This window comes from Pistacia vera, unplaced genomic scaffold (assembly GCF_008641045.1).
Source record: "Pistacia vera cultivar Batoury unplaced genomic scaffold, PisVer_v2 Contig398, whole genome shotgun sequence".
NCBI classification, from domain to species: domain Eukaryota; kingdom Viridiplantae; phylum Streptophyta; class Magnoliopsida; order Sapindales; family Anacardiaceae; genus Pistacia; species Pistacia vera.
In genome coordinates, this window is record NW_022196221.1 from 38945 (window position 1) to 56682 (window position 17738).

A 17738-nucleotide genomic window follows, 5' to 3' on the forward strand; every position below is an offset into this window, starting at 1 on the left:
TTTTGGTGGTTTTGTTTAAACTTTCATTAAGCATTCACCGATATGCTGCCAGTTATAATTCTAATAACTCCACAAACTATCCAAGTGAAATCACTTTATAATTCTTATAATAATTCTATTTTAATATTATAATAGAATTATTATTAGTAAAATAGTCATGATGTAATTATAATGGTATAAAGATAACATTACTCATATCACTTTATATTCTTGTATTATTATATAAAAGTGATTGGAATAGCATAATCAAACTGGTACTGGTAGAGAGATACAAGTTTAATTAAAAGAAATCTTTGAAGGTAGGGAGCTTGATCTCGCCCTTGCTGGAGAGAGGAATGGTGAAGTCACCAATGACAGGAAGATCAATCGTAAGACCCAACTCCAACTCATAATCAATGTCCCAATCCTTTGCAACGTCCCTTACCAAACTCACTACTACACTATGTGGCACCTTCAACGGTACGTTTAGCATTGACTTCTCATTTGCTTTCAGTGAGCCAGGGTCTGGCATTTTCCCGGATAAAATCACTCTGATCCACATGCAATATATACAAAGTCATTTGCATTAATAATCATATTATTAAAAAAAATATTTAAAAGCATGAGATTAAAATAAGATGCATCTTTAATGTTATCGACATATTCACTTGGAAGATCCGTCATATATACATAGGATTGGAGCCATGCTCTGCAAATCCTTGGAACGTGGATGAACTATTCCTTGTTAGGAAGAGAGATATGAACAACAAGAGAAAGTAGCAAAAGAGAATTAGGATTTGTCATTGGTTCTTCTAGAATTTCTTCTATATATCATATAAATGATCAAATTAGGTAGATATATAATGCATACATGTTAGGTGCAAAAATCAATTAAAAATATTAATCATAGGTATTAATTACAGTGCTCATTTAGGGTAATGAGTTGTAACAATGAATGGAACAGAAAAGAAATGGAAGGACAAAATTGTGGTTGTTGATTCATCAGGTCACAATACATATTGTTTTTTCCTGATTGATCATGCATATTCATTGGTTGATGTGTAATGCTGTTGAGGAAGATCGTAACAATCAAGAGAAAATCCTAAATTACAAGAAAACCAAAATTAGAAAATTAACTTGAAAATTGGAAAAAGCAATGGTTCAATTCAAATCAGAAGATGAAAATCGCTGATGAATATGAAAATGAAGAAATAAAAGGAAAATAATGAGAACTGATCAAACCTGCCGGCGCTTTTGAGGATATAAGAGATCTCACAAATGGGAAGTGCATGGCTGTAGGGATTGTCCACAGAGACCTTTGCATTATATTCCACACCATCACGGCTCACGGTGTTCAGACCAACCCCTGTAAGGCTGGCCTCTGGCTTCTTCATGTTTGTCACCTTCTCTGACACATAGTTCTTTGCCTTCTCCAATAAATTCGACATTTTACAAAGACAGAAAAACACCAAGACTGCACAGATTTAGATTTGATTAATCAATCATAAACTTTACATATATAGATATATAGGATGTGCCTTTGGGTGTTTGTGACACGTGTAAATGTTGTTTGGTAATAGTGAGGATGTGATTTTTTCGGTGTAATTAGGAGATCTGTATTCTCTTCTTAATTAAAGAGTATTTAAGATTTTCTCTTATGAGAATTTGAGTAGTGATTAAGAACGTACTGAATAATTCATTTACCTATGCCATCTTAACTTAAGATTTCTTTTCTTATTATTTGTTCTTCGTTGCCACTAGAATTAATTGTTATGAACCGGGAAAAGACAAGGATGGAAAAGTTTTGATTTAGCTGGTTATAGAGAACAATAAATACCTTGTCTATAATAGATAAAATTGTTTGTATTCTCTTTCTCAATTAATAGATATAATCCTCCATTGATGCTAATCTTCAGGTGTCATTTTCTCTATTTTTAGCTTCCACATTTCTGTTAGCCCAACTCACCTTGTAAATTTAACCAAGAATACTTTCACATAGTAGTATATGAATATTCAAACGGCATAACCAAGTGATAATTTGTGACATATACAAGTTAAAGATTTCTTTTTCATATGATCCCATTCTATATTATAGGTGTTTTCTTCTTCTACCTCAATTAGGGTTCCATGGCAACCGCTGTCAAAGCAAGCCCGTTGTTATTGTTAAAACAGAGACAAAACTTTCATGACAATTTTTGTTTCGTCAAATCTGCCACTAAACTTGGCACAAGTTCGAAATTTCCTAGTTTTAAAGTGAAAACCTGAATGAACTCGAATTCAAGTTCAACTAGCAAAATCGTCGCGTTGCCTTTTAACTTTGAAGCTCAATGCATCAGATCAGGTTCATCAAAAGAAAATTCTCTCAAAATCTATATATGTGCTTAACAATATTGTTAAAACGTTAAAGTGCTTGAAAGTTCCTGCTATAACGATCATGCAGTCTTTGTTGTCGTTGATGATGATGATGCACGGTCGTGATAGAGCATTTGCTTATTCTGGGGGAGTAATAGGTGTATAAAAAACTTGTAATAAATATAATTTATTTGAATAATATTATACTTTACACTTAAAACTTTTTATAGACAATAATTTGTTGCTTATTGGGTATCTTTTTGCTCCCACTAAAAAGGGAAATATATGCACGATGCATTTTTTATATGGTAGGCAAGATAATCTGGCTTACATTGTGAGATACTGTCAAGTATCCTATCATTTATTATTAATTAGTAGTAAAAATATTTTGTAATAGGTTTCTACTTTAAAATAAAAATAAAATAAGAAAATGTGTAGACCGATAAACTTGTCTTTCTTATAAATATTTTAAACTGTTCCTTTGCACAAATCAAGTAATATAAGAGATAAAATTATATAGATTTTTTTTTTTTTTTTTTATGAGTAAGGTGTCTAGGTCAGTTTACGCGTACTTCAAGTAATCTCTTGAGACATGGGGATTATTGACTAAGTGGTTCGAAAGAAACTCTTGAATGTATTACTCAAGAGATTCTGAATTCGAATCTCTCCTCAGATACCCATAAGGGTAGATAATCTATGTTAAGAAAGGGAATTTACACAAGTTTATTATAGTAAATAACCTGATATTGGTCCATGGACATAAAAGTTCACATTAAATTACATGATAAGAAAGAAAGTAATTAACATGTCAAGAACAAATGGCTTCTGCTTGATTGGTTCTTGAATAATTAATGCACATACTAGTAAATGAGTGAGATTAATTATTAATTAAAACCTAGCAAGGAATTGCATTTGCTTGAGAAGAGGAGTTAGGGTTTCCATCAATTTCTCACACGGGTGGTTGTGAATTCCCTCATAAGTTGTAACCACAATGCTCGTGTCTTTTGATAGCCTTTGCACCTGCTTCTTTACGTTGCATGTGTGATGTGTGCAGCGGTAGTAGCTCCTTTTGTACATTTTTATGAACAAAACAAAACAGTAAATATACATCAGTAATATATTATGTAAATATAAGGTGCAAAGAAGTGCTTTGAGATTAACGTGAAGGAGAGAATAGATATTAGATTGAACTTGTTGTTGATAAACTATTCATCCCGTAGAATTTTGGTTCAACAATAAAACCAGATACTCAAAGAGGATGGTGAGGGGTTTTTCTGCAATCAATTTCTCTTTATCCAAATTAATGGACATAATGAGGAACATAGTTCCCATAATTTGATAATATATATCCTTAGCAAATGCAGATCGATTTTTATATTAAAGAAATTATGAAAATCAAGAAAACACAAACAGCTAACCACGTTACATTTATATATCTCTCCTGCGTGAAAAATAAAAATATATTTTGGTTAATTTCATGCATGAATATGTATATGTGTGGCATTTTTACTGTAAAAACCTGAAAAGTATAGGAAATGAAGTGTAAAGTCTAAAAGGAATGAGAATTATATTGAACATGGTTGTCACAAAAGATGCGAATGCGATGCGAGCAATATATAAACGATCCATGTTTTATTTAACAAGAAGAAGTAGTATAATCATAATATGAAGAGGTGTGGTCACCTGGGATATGTGCTGTTCTTGACGGCTTTCTGTCCATATTTTCTCCACCTGTAACCATCATCAAGGATATCATCAGCACTCCTAGTCTGAAACGCAAACCTAGGCCGGCTCGCTTTTTTCACTCTGCTGCTTTTCCTCTTATTCTCCTTATATCCCTTTTCTTCTTCACCTCGATTCTCAGCCATCACACAACTACTTTCCATCATCGGACCATTCTCACCCCCCACCCCTGATTGACCGGAAAAAAGGGTAGCCCAGTCAATGTCCGGAAGTATCTGAGATTCAAGAGGAGGGGGCAGTGATGAAGATGGAAGTGAAGGTGTGAAAAGATAGGGAGGGTTAGGGTTAAGCGGTGGCAATAGTGGTGGTGTTGATGGGATTGAGAACTCATGGCCTTCCATTGTGGGGCTCCACAAACAATATTGAAAGAGGAACCGAGAATGTTGGATAATGGAAGTTTTAAAAGTGTGAATAAAAGTGTGTTGGAAGGTAGAAGAGGTTGGGCAGACCCACAAAACAGATACGTAAAGAGAGATAGAGACAGGTTGATGGGAGTTTGAAAGGAGATTAATTAGGAGACTCTTTCATATTTCCCTCTCTTACACCCAATGTAAATCCAACTAAATCTCACCTACTTCTGTTCAACTGCCCTTACAATGGAGACGTGCCCAACATGCATCGTTATCACCAATGTGGTTCATGGTAATGCATGGATCTTTGTCGATCACCTCACATTCAATTTCAATAGCAATGTAACAGTACACACTTGCTTAAAGCACTATAATTTTAATCTATATGATACTGTTCACCAAACAATACGCCACAGACTAAGTTTTGACCAGTCCCCGGTCTTTTATTATATTTTATATTATCAAATTGTTTCTTTAAAATGATGTCGTATTGTGTTCTCGTCATCAGAAGATAGGTGACCGTAATCAGATAATGACGGATTGAAAATTACTAACGCACAGAATGGGAAAAAAACTTTGTTAATAGAAGAAAGTCGTTCAGGTACTTGGATTCAACTTTTACGGTGTCTCGTTTCTAACGAATATTAGACTATTAGTACGAGCATATGAAAAAAAGTTCCAATAAATTTTATAATAATCAATATAACATCAGATTGTATAAAAAAAAAATTATATAAATGAAAGGATTTAAGTTTTGGAAGGCGTATATTGATGTATGATAAGTAAAATCTGAGATAAAAACTGCCCACCTATGGGATTTCATACCCAAACCAAGTATACTCTTCACTCTTCAGAGCTCGACAACAGAGTAAACAGATATGAGATAACTAGTAATCTCGATATTTAAAATCTATAAAAAATTACGCCATAAATCAGCAACAAATAACGTGTAATCTCGGTCATCAAAACCCCAACCTAAAAAACCCATAGACCAGTGTATTTCCTCTGTTTGGTTTTGAGGCCTGCCCGGGAGATGTTCCAATTCATATTCAACCCCGACAGCCTGAAAACATGCGTTGTTTAGATGCCTGGGAAACTCCTGAGTAGGTCACCTACAAGGGACTTCCTAGAATTGTTTTCTTCTTCTATTGGTAAAGTAACATCTCAAGGAAGCACAGTAAAAATGACTAAATCATCCATCAAATTGAGAAAAAAAGGCACACAAACACAATCTGTAGTTGCAACAGCAAACCAAATTACTTAGTACAGTAGGTACTTTGTGAGCAATCTAGCAATTAAATATACATCCGCAGAACTAAACTATGATATAAAGCCATCCAAATACAGAATTTAGTCACGACCAAAATTTATAAGTTTCAAGATAGGAAAGCAGATGAGAGGAGAAATATAAATAGAACAACAGATTCCAAATATCCCATAGTCCAAAAAAAAAAAAAAAAAGAGTTCATCTAGACAGCATAATGGTGATCTGCAGCTCATACTCTCCCTGTCGCCTTGAACTTTTCATCTAGACTGACAAAACTCATTCTGGCAAACTGCAAGAATTCAATGCAAAACAGATATTGGTAACCAGTTCCAGAAATATATGTGTGGCTCAGAAGTTAACTAAGATACCCTCATCAGCTGATGATCATCTTGTTAAGGTATTCAGCTTGCTCAGGGAAATACTCCAAAAGCTCATCCTTGGTCACCCAAAGATAATCCTCAGACTTCCCAATATTAAACTTGTTGGTTGCAATCACTTGAGACTTAAAGATGAATCGCTGGCAAAGGGAAGGAATTAAGGAAGTGACGATTAAATACAAACAACTAAAAGTCAGATTCAGAATAAAGAGAAATTGAGATGCCATTTAAAAGTTTATCACATAGATATTTGTGAAAAACGATATTACATTGACAGCATGTTACTATAATTGATATATATTTTTATCACCAAAAGCAAAAGGAATGCCATGCATACATATTGATAAAGCCCTTCTTAGATGAATATATATTTTCCAGAAAATATACCTTAAAAGATGGATAATCTTGCCCTTTGTCAGTAGGCTGTACAACCATATGACCAATAGGAGCATTTCCAACAAAATAAGTGCGGGAAAGGTCTCCGAGGACAGATTCTAAAGCAAGCTCTGCACACTGCAAACATTTGAAAACATTTTAATGAGAAGGAGAAGAAGAAGACGAAGAAAGAGAAGCAGGAGGGGTAGGAGAAAAATCACCTTGCGCAATGTCTCCTCAGATTCGTATACTTTTTCTGGAAAATGCCAAAAAGGCTTACCATCGGGAGCTCCATAAGCATTGCCATAGAGAAGAAGATACAGTCTTCTGTCAAGTGCTCTCTGTAATGATCTTCGGAAACAAATAATAAATTTCAGGAACAAAATCATAAAAGAAGGTCAACTGTGAAGTAATTCCCACATAATGTAATTATGTAGTGACTAGATCAAGTTACAACATAAATGGCATCAGAAGCTTCAGTACAGACTATAAGAATTGCAAGAATTTTCATCAATCTCATGAAAACATGAATATTAACATGGCCACCACAATAAGAGACGAACTATGATGGAGTCATATCAAGCAATGGGTTAATAAAGCACCCCAAAGAAATGAACTCCAGTTGAAAGCCACTGATGACATTGCTTTCTTACCTAAACAGTAAGCCAAGTGTTTGTGGCACAACATAGCAGTTGTATCATCAATAAGAGTTCAAGTTAGTCAATTAGCTATCTTACATAGGAGCTTTATGCGCACAATCCCTGAATCGGTTAATGATATCTTTCTCTGCATATTATTTCATGTACTTCATTAGCTGAAAATCAATTAACCATACCCCAAAGTTCATTTTATCAACTAATTCCTAATCAATCTTCTCCATATAGTTCATCTAGTTATAGCTGTCAATACTTTGTGGAAACACATATGTCGCCTTAGACAGTGTCAATGCACTTCCCCCAGTCTCCAAAAAATGCCCAGTCAATTTGACATAAAAATTGTCCTCAGATAATACAAGATGATTAATGAGCATTCAATTAGTAGCAGCAACAAGTCACAACATATCTAAATTGAACCCAAGGAGGACAAGGAAACCCATGTACTGCAATATGGTTAAATAGCCATAAAAATCTTCATCTTACTTTCTATCATTCGTTTTGTCAGCTTCAGTAATCCGAGGAGCTGGAACATAGTCCATTTGGTAGTCACCTTTTCCCCTGTTATAAAGTATCAGACAAGAATTGTTAAAAACAATCAAAACTTCACCTGCACTAGTCCCCACATGCATATGTATCTGCAAAGTGTGTGACAGAGAGAAGGAGAAAAAAAATTGCATAAATGATCCAATAAATCATGATTTAGAGATACACTAAACATATATGCCAAAATTAAAAAATGAAGGCTATTTGAAGCTAAGAGTCAGCCCTTATTGATACATAATATGAACATAGGGTTTCATACTCTAATTTATATTCACCCCTAATTACATTTGCAAGCAGCAGAAAGTGAACTCAAATAAGTTAAAGCAACAAAATCATGCTTTTTATTTGACTTAAGACTAAACAAATCATATTATCCAGAGCCTAGACATCAAATTCATCTTTAATATCCATTAACTCTACATCACAGTCATATTAGCATTAAGATATCAGACGTAAAATTCGAATGAAATTATTTGCTTAGGGGTAAAATGAATTTTCAATCAAAATATGCTTAGACCAAGGATAGCATCTCCTTTTTATAAGTCAGTTAGCTGATTCACCAAGGCATGTTTATTGTGAGACTCCATGGTCTATACAACCTTTATACAAAAGTTCAAAAGAATAGACCTAGTAGAACAATTAAAAGATGCTTTATGTCAACTTGGTTTACTACTGAGCATTCACAATAAAGTTGAGTTTAAGACAAGACATATGCCAACATGTAAGTAGTAGCTCAAGAAAATAAACTCAATAAGATTAAGTACAGCAGAGAAACATACTTACCTAGAATCAGACTTATCTAAGAATTCATCCGGATATCTGCGGCGAAATTGATTTCTCCACCGAAACCTAATACCCATAACCCCAAATCAAAAGCAGGTGAAAGAAAGAAATATGTTTAAGAGCAACCAAAATAAAATAATAAAAGAAAACCCTTCAAGTATTTTAATCAATTACCATCCAGAGGAAAAATATTGAGCCATATGTTTCTTGCCATTTCAACCTCCAATAGCTATGAAACTATAACATAAAATTTAGTTTTCCAGGTTCCAAATGACAAGTTATCTAATCTACTTAACTACTACCACAGATTGAAATTGAACCAAACTTTAGTTAGAAATCACCACAACTGAAACTCAACATCCAGTAAGTTATAGGAGCACGTTTTATCAGCACCCACAAACAGAATTCGAAAAGAAAAGGCAATGAAAGAAGAAACTCACGAGAACTCTTCGAATGCGTAAACTACGGGGTCTATTTTTGGAATAACAACAGGTAATCTCTCAAACAGCACGGATGCAACGATTTTCTCAGAGTTCGTGCTAAACCCTCTCTTTGCCACGAGAGGACGAACCAGCGATGTTAACGATCGCTGCATTATGGATCTACGGATAGAAACTCATAAATTTTAAAGAAAATAAATAGAAAAATGCTTGTTGGAGAGTGAGAAATTGTACTTTTTATTTATACTTTGAATAAAATTTCATTAGCTTCCAAAAGCCCTACTTAAACCCTAGAGTAGTGAAGACGAACAGAGTGAAAAGTTTACCAGGAATGAGGATACCAGAGACTGGGATAGACGGTTGTTGAGTTAAGGGTTTCCCCTTGGGTCTGTTTTTAATTTGTTCTAAAGCAACCGGACTTTTCGGTTTACTAGTGTTAAATGTCCAAAAAGCCGCTGAAACAACCTTGTGCTTAATATGTGCATCAGTTCTTATAAATCATAATTTTTTGATTTTACAGTTATAATCCTGCGTTATTGTAATTGTTGTATTTAATTGAGTGGAGCTATGGCTTTGACTAATGATCAAGTTCTTGAAAGTAGGGCTAAATTTTTTGGTACATGATATTTTGATAGATCTCACAATCGGAACCATCAAAAACCAGATTAAATACAAGTATACAACAAAGAATTAATAATAAAAAAAAAAACCATAACATTGGAAAAAGATTAGATTTTAATAGATTAAGTTGTGTTGTACAATGGAAACCTCGTCTTGAGCTCTAAGATGTTCAAAAACCACCAATTCTGAGGAGATGGGTAAAATGCAACCTTAAATAACAAAAATTGAAAGCAGTACAGTAATAGATATCAGAACAAAGGCTTCTTTCCCTTTAACATTCCCATCAACTGATCAAAAACACGTCCTCCATCATCACGCAGACCGGAATGCATGTATTCGTTAGTTATCCATAGCCTAATTCCCGCTATCTGAGATGCTGTCTCCCTAGCTATTTTAAAGTTAACATACATATCATCATAATAAACAGCAGCTGCAACAGGTACCTGGCAATAGTAGAAACGAAATCTCTCAGTAAAGAATGATAAAGATTACAAGCTAATCTTAAGAAAAGGAATCAGATCTCTGTTGCATAATGTTCTTGGTAACTCATGATTCAAGAACATTAAAATATAATGCTGCAATATACCCTGTTATTATTTAGCGTGACAACATCATAGAGGGGAGGCCAATCCTTCTTCTCAGCTAACAAATGAGCAGCTTCTTTAAAGGGTCTCAAGGCATGAATTTCATCAAACATCCACGGGAAAACCATCTGTAAAAGCAAAAGCCAAAGATTTTATAGTTGAAGAGCAAGACAGTAGATAAAAAAGAAACAGAAAAAAGCTAAGCAAGAAAAAGAGAATATGCAAATTGTCAATTAGCCACAAAATAAGATTAAGACAGTAAGTCATAGAATGCATATGGCATGCAACTATTGTGCTTTCGCATAGTTTTTATAACATAAAGTCATGCAACTCATGTCTACCTCTCCTGTGAAAAGCACAGGACGGCCTTCTTTCACAGCCCTGATTGGATGAAATTTGCCCTCATAGTCAGCCATTATTCTTTCAGCAGCCCACCGTGATGAAGCACCCTTTAATATCACAAAAATTAGAAATTTTGAGAAACTCATTATACTCAAGCTAGAATGTACCCGTCTGTTTGTGTGCAAGACAATGCAACTCAACTCAGCAAAGCCTCATGTGAAATATTTGTATCAAATAAGAAATCTGGTTCCACAATGTATTACCCAGGGAACTATATATATATACAATGAAGAGGATTCAGGAACTTACTTGACAGTATATAGTCTCATGCATTAAAGCAAAAAGTGGGTTTGTATCAAAACCTAACCAATTTTCAACCTGCATGTATCAGTGACTTAATGATGATTCTGAACATGAAATCTGTAAATTCAATATTTGATCAAATAAGCAGAAATTTGCTTACAGCATTCAAGAAATAGTAACTAATTCGTTTTGGAGCTCCTGGAACTATTACAGGATCCCAGACCCTCTCCAACCTATAGGATATAGATATCAAAATCAGAAAAAGAGGGAGATAAAAAATCAACAAAAAAACTGGAAAGTAAGTTATTATTGTAAACAGATAAACATTCATGATGACTTACATATAGTGTAAGCGCTCAAAACCGGAACTGGATCCTAAACCATTAAGTCCAAGTGCTTGCAATATTCTTGGGGTTAAGATACCCCCTGATGGCAGAAGCACCTACAAAACAAGGTTTAGAATGGTGAAATTGCAAACATTTATCTAAATTTCAGCATCAGGCAAGCTACCAATATCATGTGGTAGATCCTCACCTCGCCTCCTTCAGATTCTGCCAAATGATTCACAATATCACGTACAATTTCAATATCCTGAGGAAATCTATTGTAATACTTTTCATTCTGCAGAATAACCTGTTCGAAGCATACTTTATAGACAAAATCTGCAGTGCATCCATTTCCAAGTGGAGGAGTTCCTCCAGTTAGAAGAGCTTGTTTCAGTCCTTGTGGTGCAAAACTCAAATAGGTAACTGCACAAAACCCACCATAGCTCTACATAAAGAAAAGCAGCATCAGTCTCATTGTCATGTTGGCTCCACTGCATTGCATATTATAACAAATAACTGAATACAACAACATTGAAGAACAAGAATTCGATAAACATAAGCCACATTACAATGAAAAGGCATGGAGCTTAAGAATGGTGAAATATGACAAAAAAATAACCTGTCTGAAAACAAGCTATCCAACGATCACCCAAAAGCACAACAAATAGTAATCCAAAATACCTGACCCAAAATAGTCCAAGGTCTAGCTTCAGGATCAAGTCGAACTCGGATAAACTCAGCATCATTTACTATATTGTCAGCTCGAAAATGTTTTAAGTAGTCAACCAAATCCTCAGCAGACTTTAGTTGCAGCATAGATGACGCAGACAAAGGAGTCGATAGACCTGTTCCTCGCTGCAAGAAAATATAATCAGCAGGGACAAGGATATTGAATACTTAATAAAGGTCATGATAAGTACATGGAGCTTAGAGCATTCCGAAAAAATGCCTGATCCATCAAAACAACACGAAATTCTTCGCATGCTTTCTGTATCCATCCACTGGATTCAGTTGGTCGTGGGCATTCAAAACCAGGTCCACCTTGTAGAAATAAAAGGTATGGCAATGGTTGCTCTTCTCTACCAACTGCGCAAGGAACAAGACAAGACCAACATAATTAGAAACAAACACAAAATACAATGTGAAATTGCCGATGTATTTGCGGGTAGCTTCCTGAATTGTGTCTACGTCACGTGTAACCTTTTCCACGACAACTAGTATTTAAATGCATTTCGCGTTATCCACATATTCAATTTTCGTTTTCCTCTAAAAAGCATTAAACGATACGTGAGCAAAAATATTGCAGTTGGACCTTTACTGCTTCCATTTTCCGAATTGATTTTTCTTTCTTTTTCCAGAGTATAGGCAACGGAACAAGCGACTCAACAAGAGCATACTTTACAAACACGCCAAAATCAAATCAAAGAAGTGCGAGAATCAAACGATGATTAACAAATTAACAAATTTACTACTCAGACAAAGATTTGATTAATGAATCTTTAATGTTGGTACCAGCAACAACTTCGCGAGCAAAAACGGTGATCTTTGGTGAGGCATTGCGATCAATAGAGTAATCGAGAGGAACAGTGAAGCGATGGTCGCGAAGACGAAGTTCCGGTATCGAGAACCACTTCCCAGCAACGTGTTCCGGCGATGATTCCCCGGCAGTGATATTACCTCCGGCCATGGCGATGAAACCGCGCTCCCCGTTCCGGCAACAGTAGAAGTGAAGCGTAGTCCTTGGACTTAGTGAAACTGTGCGAGGAGATAAGGGGGAAAGTAAGCGAAGTAAAAGTGGTTTTATCAAGGAGCGTGGCGCGTAGGTTGCCAGCATATTTAGGAGTTGAGGAATGAATTTTCTGTAGCAGTTTATCTGACACGTGGTTATCCTTTGAAGATTTCGAAGTCTAAATGTCTAATTTACTAGCAAAATAATATAACATAAAAAATTCTTCGATGCAAGAGCTCTAAATCACATTACTAGATGAATAGTAACTCTTTGGAGATGTCTGATATCAGAGAATAAACATCATTTTATTAAGCACCCTTATTTTTAGAATAATACCATACATATAAATTGTTATGTACAAATTGTTTTGAGTAGACGAGGACAAAGGAACGTGAGCCAAACTTGAAAAGCTTTATTCGGGTCCAGTAAACTCTCTCTTAAGGACCAACTTTATGGCCTCAGGATAAGAAGACGGAGATTTAATGACGCATTTAAATGAGTTCGATATTGGGGTAAAGTTTGAAGACGAAGACGAAGTCTTTTTGTTGTTGAGGTCTTTGTCGAATTCCTTCAAACAATTGAGGACAACCACTTAGACATGATGGGTTGGTACAAGACATAATTTTGTATGTAAAGATGGGCAAGTATAGCGATAACGCTCAAGGAAAGGACTTCTTGTAAAGTAGCCAAGTGAGCGAGTGGGAAAGAAATGGCATTACTAAGAAGTTCAAAGCAGAGATCAAGGATGGTAAGAGAGTCAAGACAAACCCTACGACAAGCATTAAATCGTTTTATTAAGCTACCACCATAACTAACTATATACCACAACCATAAGTTTAAGAAAAAATTTCATCGGCTTGAGGTAGTTGTTAAACTTTCTAGCTTAGAGTGGGTTGTTGCCACAAGGCAGTAAAACAGTGAGCAAAAGTTGTAAGATGAGTTAAGGGAGGTTTGGGTGTGGAAACAGGAATGGGAATGAGAGGAGTAGAAGTCGATCAGTGCAGGTTAGTGATTTCATGAGTGTTTGTTTTTTAGTGGCCACAATGTTTCTCCTCTTCAGATGAATCAGGAGAGGAGTCGTGGGTTGTTTTAGCTGCATAACCAACGGAGGTGAGGCTTTGACTCTCACAGTGGATAGGCGAAGGAAAATATATCCCATTGGTTTTGGCTTTGATGATTTTTGGCCCATACAGTATGCATTGTTCATTATATATTTGCTGGTATATCTAGTATTTTCCCAAGAAGATAAACAATGTTTAGGGATTATTGAATAAAAATAAATCCCAAGAGCTTATGTTTAGAGAAAGGACTCAATAATGGCATGAAATTCTAATATACCCCTCCAGGTGTATTGTCAAACTTGATCAACAGCCTTGTCACATGGATTTAAACATTGACCACGCAAGTTTTTCCAAGACTCAAATACAAAACCTTTTGATTTGTCGAACTTTGATTAAAATTAATCCCATAATATGAAATACTTTCATCTTGTAGTCTTATTATCTGCAGGTTCTGGTTTAACATGATCTGTTGGGATGCTGCAACACCCACATCATGCCAAGGTTTAATCTTAATTCTTGCAAGCGCCATTATGTTTTAGTTGATCATTTTCTTCTACAACATAGTTTACTTGAATTACGCTTTACCCCAAAGTTCTGCAAAACAGTATGCCAGTGTTGGAAATGTGATTAACAAAGCTCTCTCAGAGTATAAGGAAGAAGTAATGAATGGTTCATTCCCTGGTCCAGGCCATACTCCATAAAAATCAGTGATACCCCATATAAGTTTTGTTTCTGTCCTAAAACATCTATTTCTTTTTAACATTTGTTATAATAGGGAGTATTTTCTAGTACTTTGAACTGCAGGATTTGGACTTAGTGGACCAAAACCCCAGGGTAAAAGAATTAACGCCTTCGTAAACACCTACTTAAACCCTTCAATAAGATTTTTAAACCCCTCATAGCCTGAACAGTTACACAACCCGCTATTCTATTCTGCTTCTTCTACAACATGAGCTTAACAAAACAAACTAATCTCCTTCTTAAACCCCAATATCTCTTCCTCCTCCGTCGCCTCTCGACCGAACCCACTCCACCAGCACCATCACAATCACCATCGCAACGGCCACCTCTACAGGACTCTGAATCATCATCATTAATAAGCGAAGCAGTAAACCTCCTTCTCCAAACCCCACATAATGAATGGACCTCCTCTTCTGAACTCAATCACCTCCTCTTTTCTTCCTCTCCAACTCCTCGTCTTTTCTTAAAAATCAGCCGTCACTTTCCCTCCTCTTCACAAGCCCTCACTTTCTTCAATTATATCAAATCCAACTCACTTTCACAACAAAACACCCAAATACTCTCTTCCACCTTTCAAGCCATTTTCGAGCTCGCCAGTCGTGAACCGGATTCGTATAACAAGCTCTGTGACCTTTATAAGGAATGCAAAGACCAAAATGTTCCTCTTTCTATTAATGCCGCCACACTTCTCATTCGCTGCTTTGGAAAGGCCAATATGGTTGATCAGTCGCTACTGGTGTACAATGAACTTGAGCCCAATATTAAAAACACTCATATACGCAATGTGTTGATTGATGTATTAATAAGAGACGGGCGGTTTGATGACGCGCTCAATGTGCTCGACCAAATGCTTCAGCGGGAATCCGAATTTCCGCCTAATGATGTTACTGGGGATATTGTTTTCTACGCGTTAATGAAGAAGAACCGCATCAGGAGGAATGTGAGTGATGAGGAAACAGTTAGTTTGGTGTATAAATTTGGTGAACATGGAGTTTTTCCTAACGTGGTTTGGTTAACACAGATAATTTTCAGACTTTGTAGAAATAAAAAAACAGGTGTAGCTTGGGATGTTTTGCATGATTTGATGAAATTGGGCGCTCCTATAGAAGTGGCTTCTTGCAATGCGCTCTTGAGTGGTTTAGGAAAGGCTGGGGATTTTAAGAGAATGAATCAGTTATTGTTGGAGATGAAGGAAACTGATATTCAGCCGGATGTTGTGACCTTTGGAATTTTAATTAATCGGTTATGTAAATCGTGGAGAGTTGATGAAGCTTTAGAGGTGTTTGAGAAAATGAGTGGAAGCAAAGAGATAGATTGGGTTCCTATTGAACCTGATGTAATCATTTATAATACTTTGATTGATGGATTTTGTAAAGCAGGGAGGGTAGAAGAAGGATTGGGTCTGATGGAAAGGATGAGATCACAAAACAGTTGTAAGCCTAATGTTGTTACCTACAATTGCCTGATTGATGGGTTTTGTAAAGCAGGCAATATTGAGAGTGGGCAAGAGCTTTTTGATCAGATGAAGGAGGAAGGAATTGTGCCTAATGTGATCACTCTAAATACTTTGATTGATGGCATGTGTAGACATGGAAGAATCAATAGTGCAGTTCAACTTTTCAAGGAGATGATGAGGAAAGGCTTGCATGGTAATGCTGTTACTTACACGACCTTGATCCATGCTTTTTGTAATGTTGGCAATATTCAAGAGGCAATGGCATGGTTCCATGATATGTGTCAAGCTGGGTGCTCTGTGGATGCAATGGTTTACTATACCTTGATCTCTGGTTTGTGTCTGGCTGGAAGGGTGGATGATGCCAGTGTTGTATTATCTAAGTTAAAAGAAGCTGGTTTGTGCCCTGATATTGTGTGCTACAATGTTCTGATTGGTGCGTTTTGCAGGAAGAAAATGTTGGATAAAGCTTATGAGATGCTTACAGAAATGGAGGCTGCTGGAATTAGGCCTGATTGTGTCACGTATAACACTTTGATTTCCTATTTATCTAAAGCCGGGAACTTTTTAGCTGCTCGTAGAGTGATGAAAGAGATGCTTAACGATGGTTTTGTGCCTACTGTTGTTACATATGGAGCTATAATACATGCATATTGCTTACACGGAATGGTGGATGAAGCCATGAAGATTTTCACAGACATGAGTTCTGCATCAAAGGTCGCACCAAACACTGTGATATACAACACTCTGATAGACTCACTGTGCAAGAATAATCAAGTAGAACTTGCTCTTTCTCTAATGGATGATATGAAAGTTAAGGGGGTGAAGCCAAATACTACGACGTTTAATGCCATGTTTAAAGGCCTTCGGGAGAAGAATATGTTGGATAAAGCATTGAAATTGATGGACAAAATGACTGAGCATGCTTGTCATCCTGATTATGTATCAATGGAGATTCTTACAGAATGGTTTTCTGCTGTCGGTGAAACAGAAAAATTAAGAAAATTTGTGCAAGGATGTGAGGTTTCTGCTGCCCCTGCATAGAATGGATGTAGTTGAGAGGTTATGATTTCTGGAAATTCACCTGCTGAGTTGGGCCAACCCAAGAGATATTTGAAAACAATTTCAAGCTCCAAATTTTCTGAGCCTATAGTTTCGCCATTCTGCGAAATTTCAGTCCTTGCTGCATATACCCTCCTGCAGTAACTGAGGGACGAGCTATTTATTCTTGGGATACATGTCATGTGGCCTGAGATGTATGCAATTCAATTTTTACTTTTGACAATAAAGGAGAAATGCTAGTAATCTGATGTTAAATTTTCTGATTTGCTCATGTTTTGGTTGTGGATTACATGCCGAGGATTGGTATTAATAATAGTAATTTGATGTACATGTTCAAATTAGTCTATTCCAACAAGAATTGTTTCTGAAATAAGTAGAGCATACGGAGTTGCATTTACATGAAAGAGGAATCCAAACAGATAGGTGCTGTAAAGTTGGTTAAAATTCTGAAAATGGTTGGTGTCACTCTTTTTTCAAAATGATCACTTCCTTGCCAGTTGCCGTGGATCTGTAACATCTGTTGATAATCTGGAAAATGTTACTGTATCAGATTTTCTATCAACTAATCATATTATACCATTTTTATTATTCTATCAATACTTACAATCTAATCTAATAAATTTTATCTAACAACCCTAATGTGTCAGTTCG

General features: G+C 36.0%; 5 protein-coding genes across 6 annotated transcripts; 1 reads left to right on the plus strand and 4 right to left on the minus strand.

Moving 5' to 3' along the window:
* Positions 1–280: 280 nt before the first annotated feature.
* On the minus strand, positions 281–1448 carry LOC116141328 (desiccation protectant protein Lea14 homolog). The gene is made up of 2 exons (XM_031426847.1): positions 1222–1448; positions 281–530 (listed from the first exon to the last, which is right to left on the minus strand). Exons 1-2 carry the CDS (start codon positions 1425–1427, stop codon positions 281–283), a joined length of 456 nt encoding a protein of 151 aa, XP_031282707.1. The 5' UTR covers positions 1428–1448.
* A 1565-nt stretch (positions 1449–3013) lies between these two features.
* LOC116141408 (probable WRKY transcription factor 43) lies at positions 3014–4454 on the minus strand. Its single transcript, XM_031426920.1, has 2 exons — positions 4015–4454; positions 3014–3397 (listed from the first exon to the last, which is right to left on the minus strand). The coding sequence occupies exons 1-2, from the start codon at positions 4413–4415 to the stop codon at positions 3220–3222; spliced, it is 579 nt and encodes a 192-aa protein (XP_031282780.1). The 5' UTR covers positions 4416–4454; the 3' UTR covers positions 3014–3219.
* Positions 4455–5726: 1272 nt separating this feature from the next.
* LOC116141391 (54S ribosomal protein L17, mitochondrial) lies at positions 5727–9252 on the minus strand. 2 transcript variants are annotated; one of them, XM_031426903.1, is made up of 8 exons: positions 9192–9252; positions 8866–9027; positions 8426–8491; positions 7583–7657; positions 6665–6794; positions 6456–6581; positions 6060–6208; positions 5727–5980 (listed from the first exon to the last, which is right to left on the minus strand). In XM_031426903.1, exons 2-7 carry the CDS (start codon positions 9018–9020, stop codon positions 6065–6067), a joined length of 696 nt encoding a protein of 231 aa, XP_031282763.1. In that variant the 5' UTR covers positions 9021–9027; positions 9192–9252; the 3' UTR covers positions 5727–5980; positions 6060–6064. The 2 variants fall into 2 exon arrangements, with proteins under 2 accessions (XP_031282763.1, XP_031282762.1); XM_031426902.1 differs by lacking the exon at positions 9192–9252 and having other exon boundaries at positions 8866–9179.
* A 335-nt stretch (positions 9253–9587) lies between these two features.
* Positions 9588–12929, minus strand: LOC116141376 (proline iminopeptidase). Its single transcript, XM_031426888.1, has 10 exons — positions 12554–12929; positions 11991–12127; positions 11723–11896; positions 11250–11486; positions 11057–11157; positions 10876–10948; positions 10722–10790; positions 10412–10519; positions 10073–10198; positions 9588–9929 (listed from the first exon to the last, which is right to left on the minus strand). The coding sequence occupies exons 1-10, from the start codon at positions 12873–12875 to the stop codon at positions 9735–9737; spliced, it is 1542 nt and encodes a 513-aa protein (XP_031282748.1). The 5' UTR covers positions 12876–12929; the 3' UTR covers positions 9588–9734.
* A 1748-nt stretch (positions 12930–14677) lies between these two features.
* On the plus strand, positions 14678–17490 carry LOC116141387 (pentatricopeptide repeat-containing protein At5g28460-like). Its single transcript, XM_031426897.1, has one exon. The coding sequence runs from the start codon at positions 14781–14783 to the stop codon at positions 17067–17069; it is 2289 nt and encodes a 762-aa protein (XP_031282757.1). The 5' UTR covers positions 14678–14780; the 3' UTR covers positions 17070–17490.
* The last annotated feature ends 248 nt before the right edge of the window (positions 17491–17738 follow it).

Coding starts and splice junctions, on each gene's coding strand:
- LOC116141391 (XM_031426903.1), bottom strand. CDS start 9,020: ATGCAGCGATCGTTAACATCGCTGGTTCGTCCTCTCGTGGCAAAGAGA. Junction 8,492..8,865: donor TACGCATTCGAAGAGTTCTC/GTGAGTTTCTTC, acceptor TATGGGTATTAG/GTTTCGGTGGAGAAATCAAT. Junction 7,658..8,425: donor TTAGATAAGTCTGATTCTAG/GTAAGTATGTTT, acceptor ACTTTATAACAG/GGGAAAAGGTGACTACCAAA.
- LOC116141376 (XM_031426888.1), bottom strand. CDS start 12,875: ATGCTGGCAACCTACGCGCCACGCTCCTTGATAAAACCACTTTTACTT. Junction 12,128..12,553: donor TGCTCGCGAAGTTGTTGCTG/GTACCAACATTA, acceptor TTCCTTGCGCAG/TTGGTAGAGAAGAGCAACCA. Junction 10,949..11,056: donor TTTGAGCGCTTACACTATAT/GTAAGTCATCAT, acceptor TATATCCTATAG/GTTGGAGAGGGTCTGGGATC.
- LOC116141328 (XM_031426847.1), bottom strand. CDS start 1,427: ATGTCGAATTTATTGGAGAAGGCAAAGAACTATGTGTCAGAGAAGGTG. Junction 531..1,221: donor ATCCTCAAAAGCGCCGGCAG/GTTTGATCAGTT, acceptor CATGTGGATCAG/AGTGATTTTATCCGGGAAAA.
- LOC116141408 (XM_031426920.1), bottom strand. CDS start 4,415: ATGGAAGGCCATGAGTTCTCAATCCCATCAACACCACCACTATTGCCA. Junction 3,398..4,014: donor AAGAACAGCACATATCCCAG/GTGACCACACCT, acceptor AATGTACAAAAG/GAGCTACTACCGCTGCACAC.
- LOC116141387 (XM_031426897.1), top strand. CDS start 14,781: ATGAGCTTAACAAAACAAACTAATCTCCTTCTTAAACCCCAATATCTC.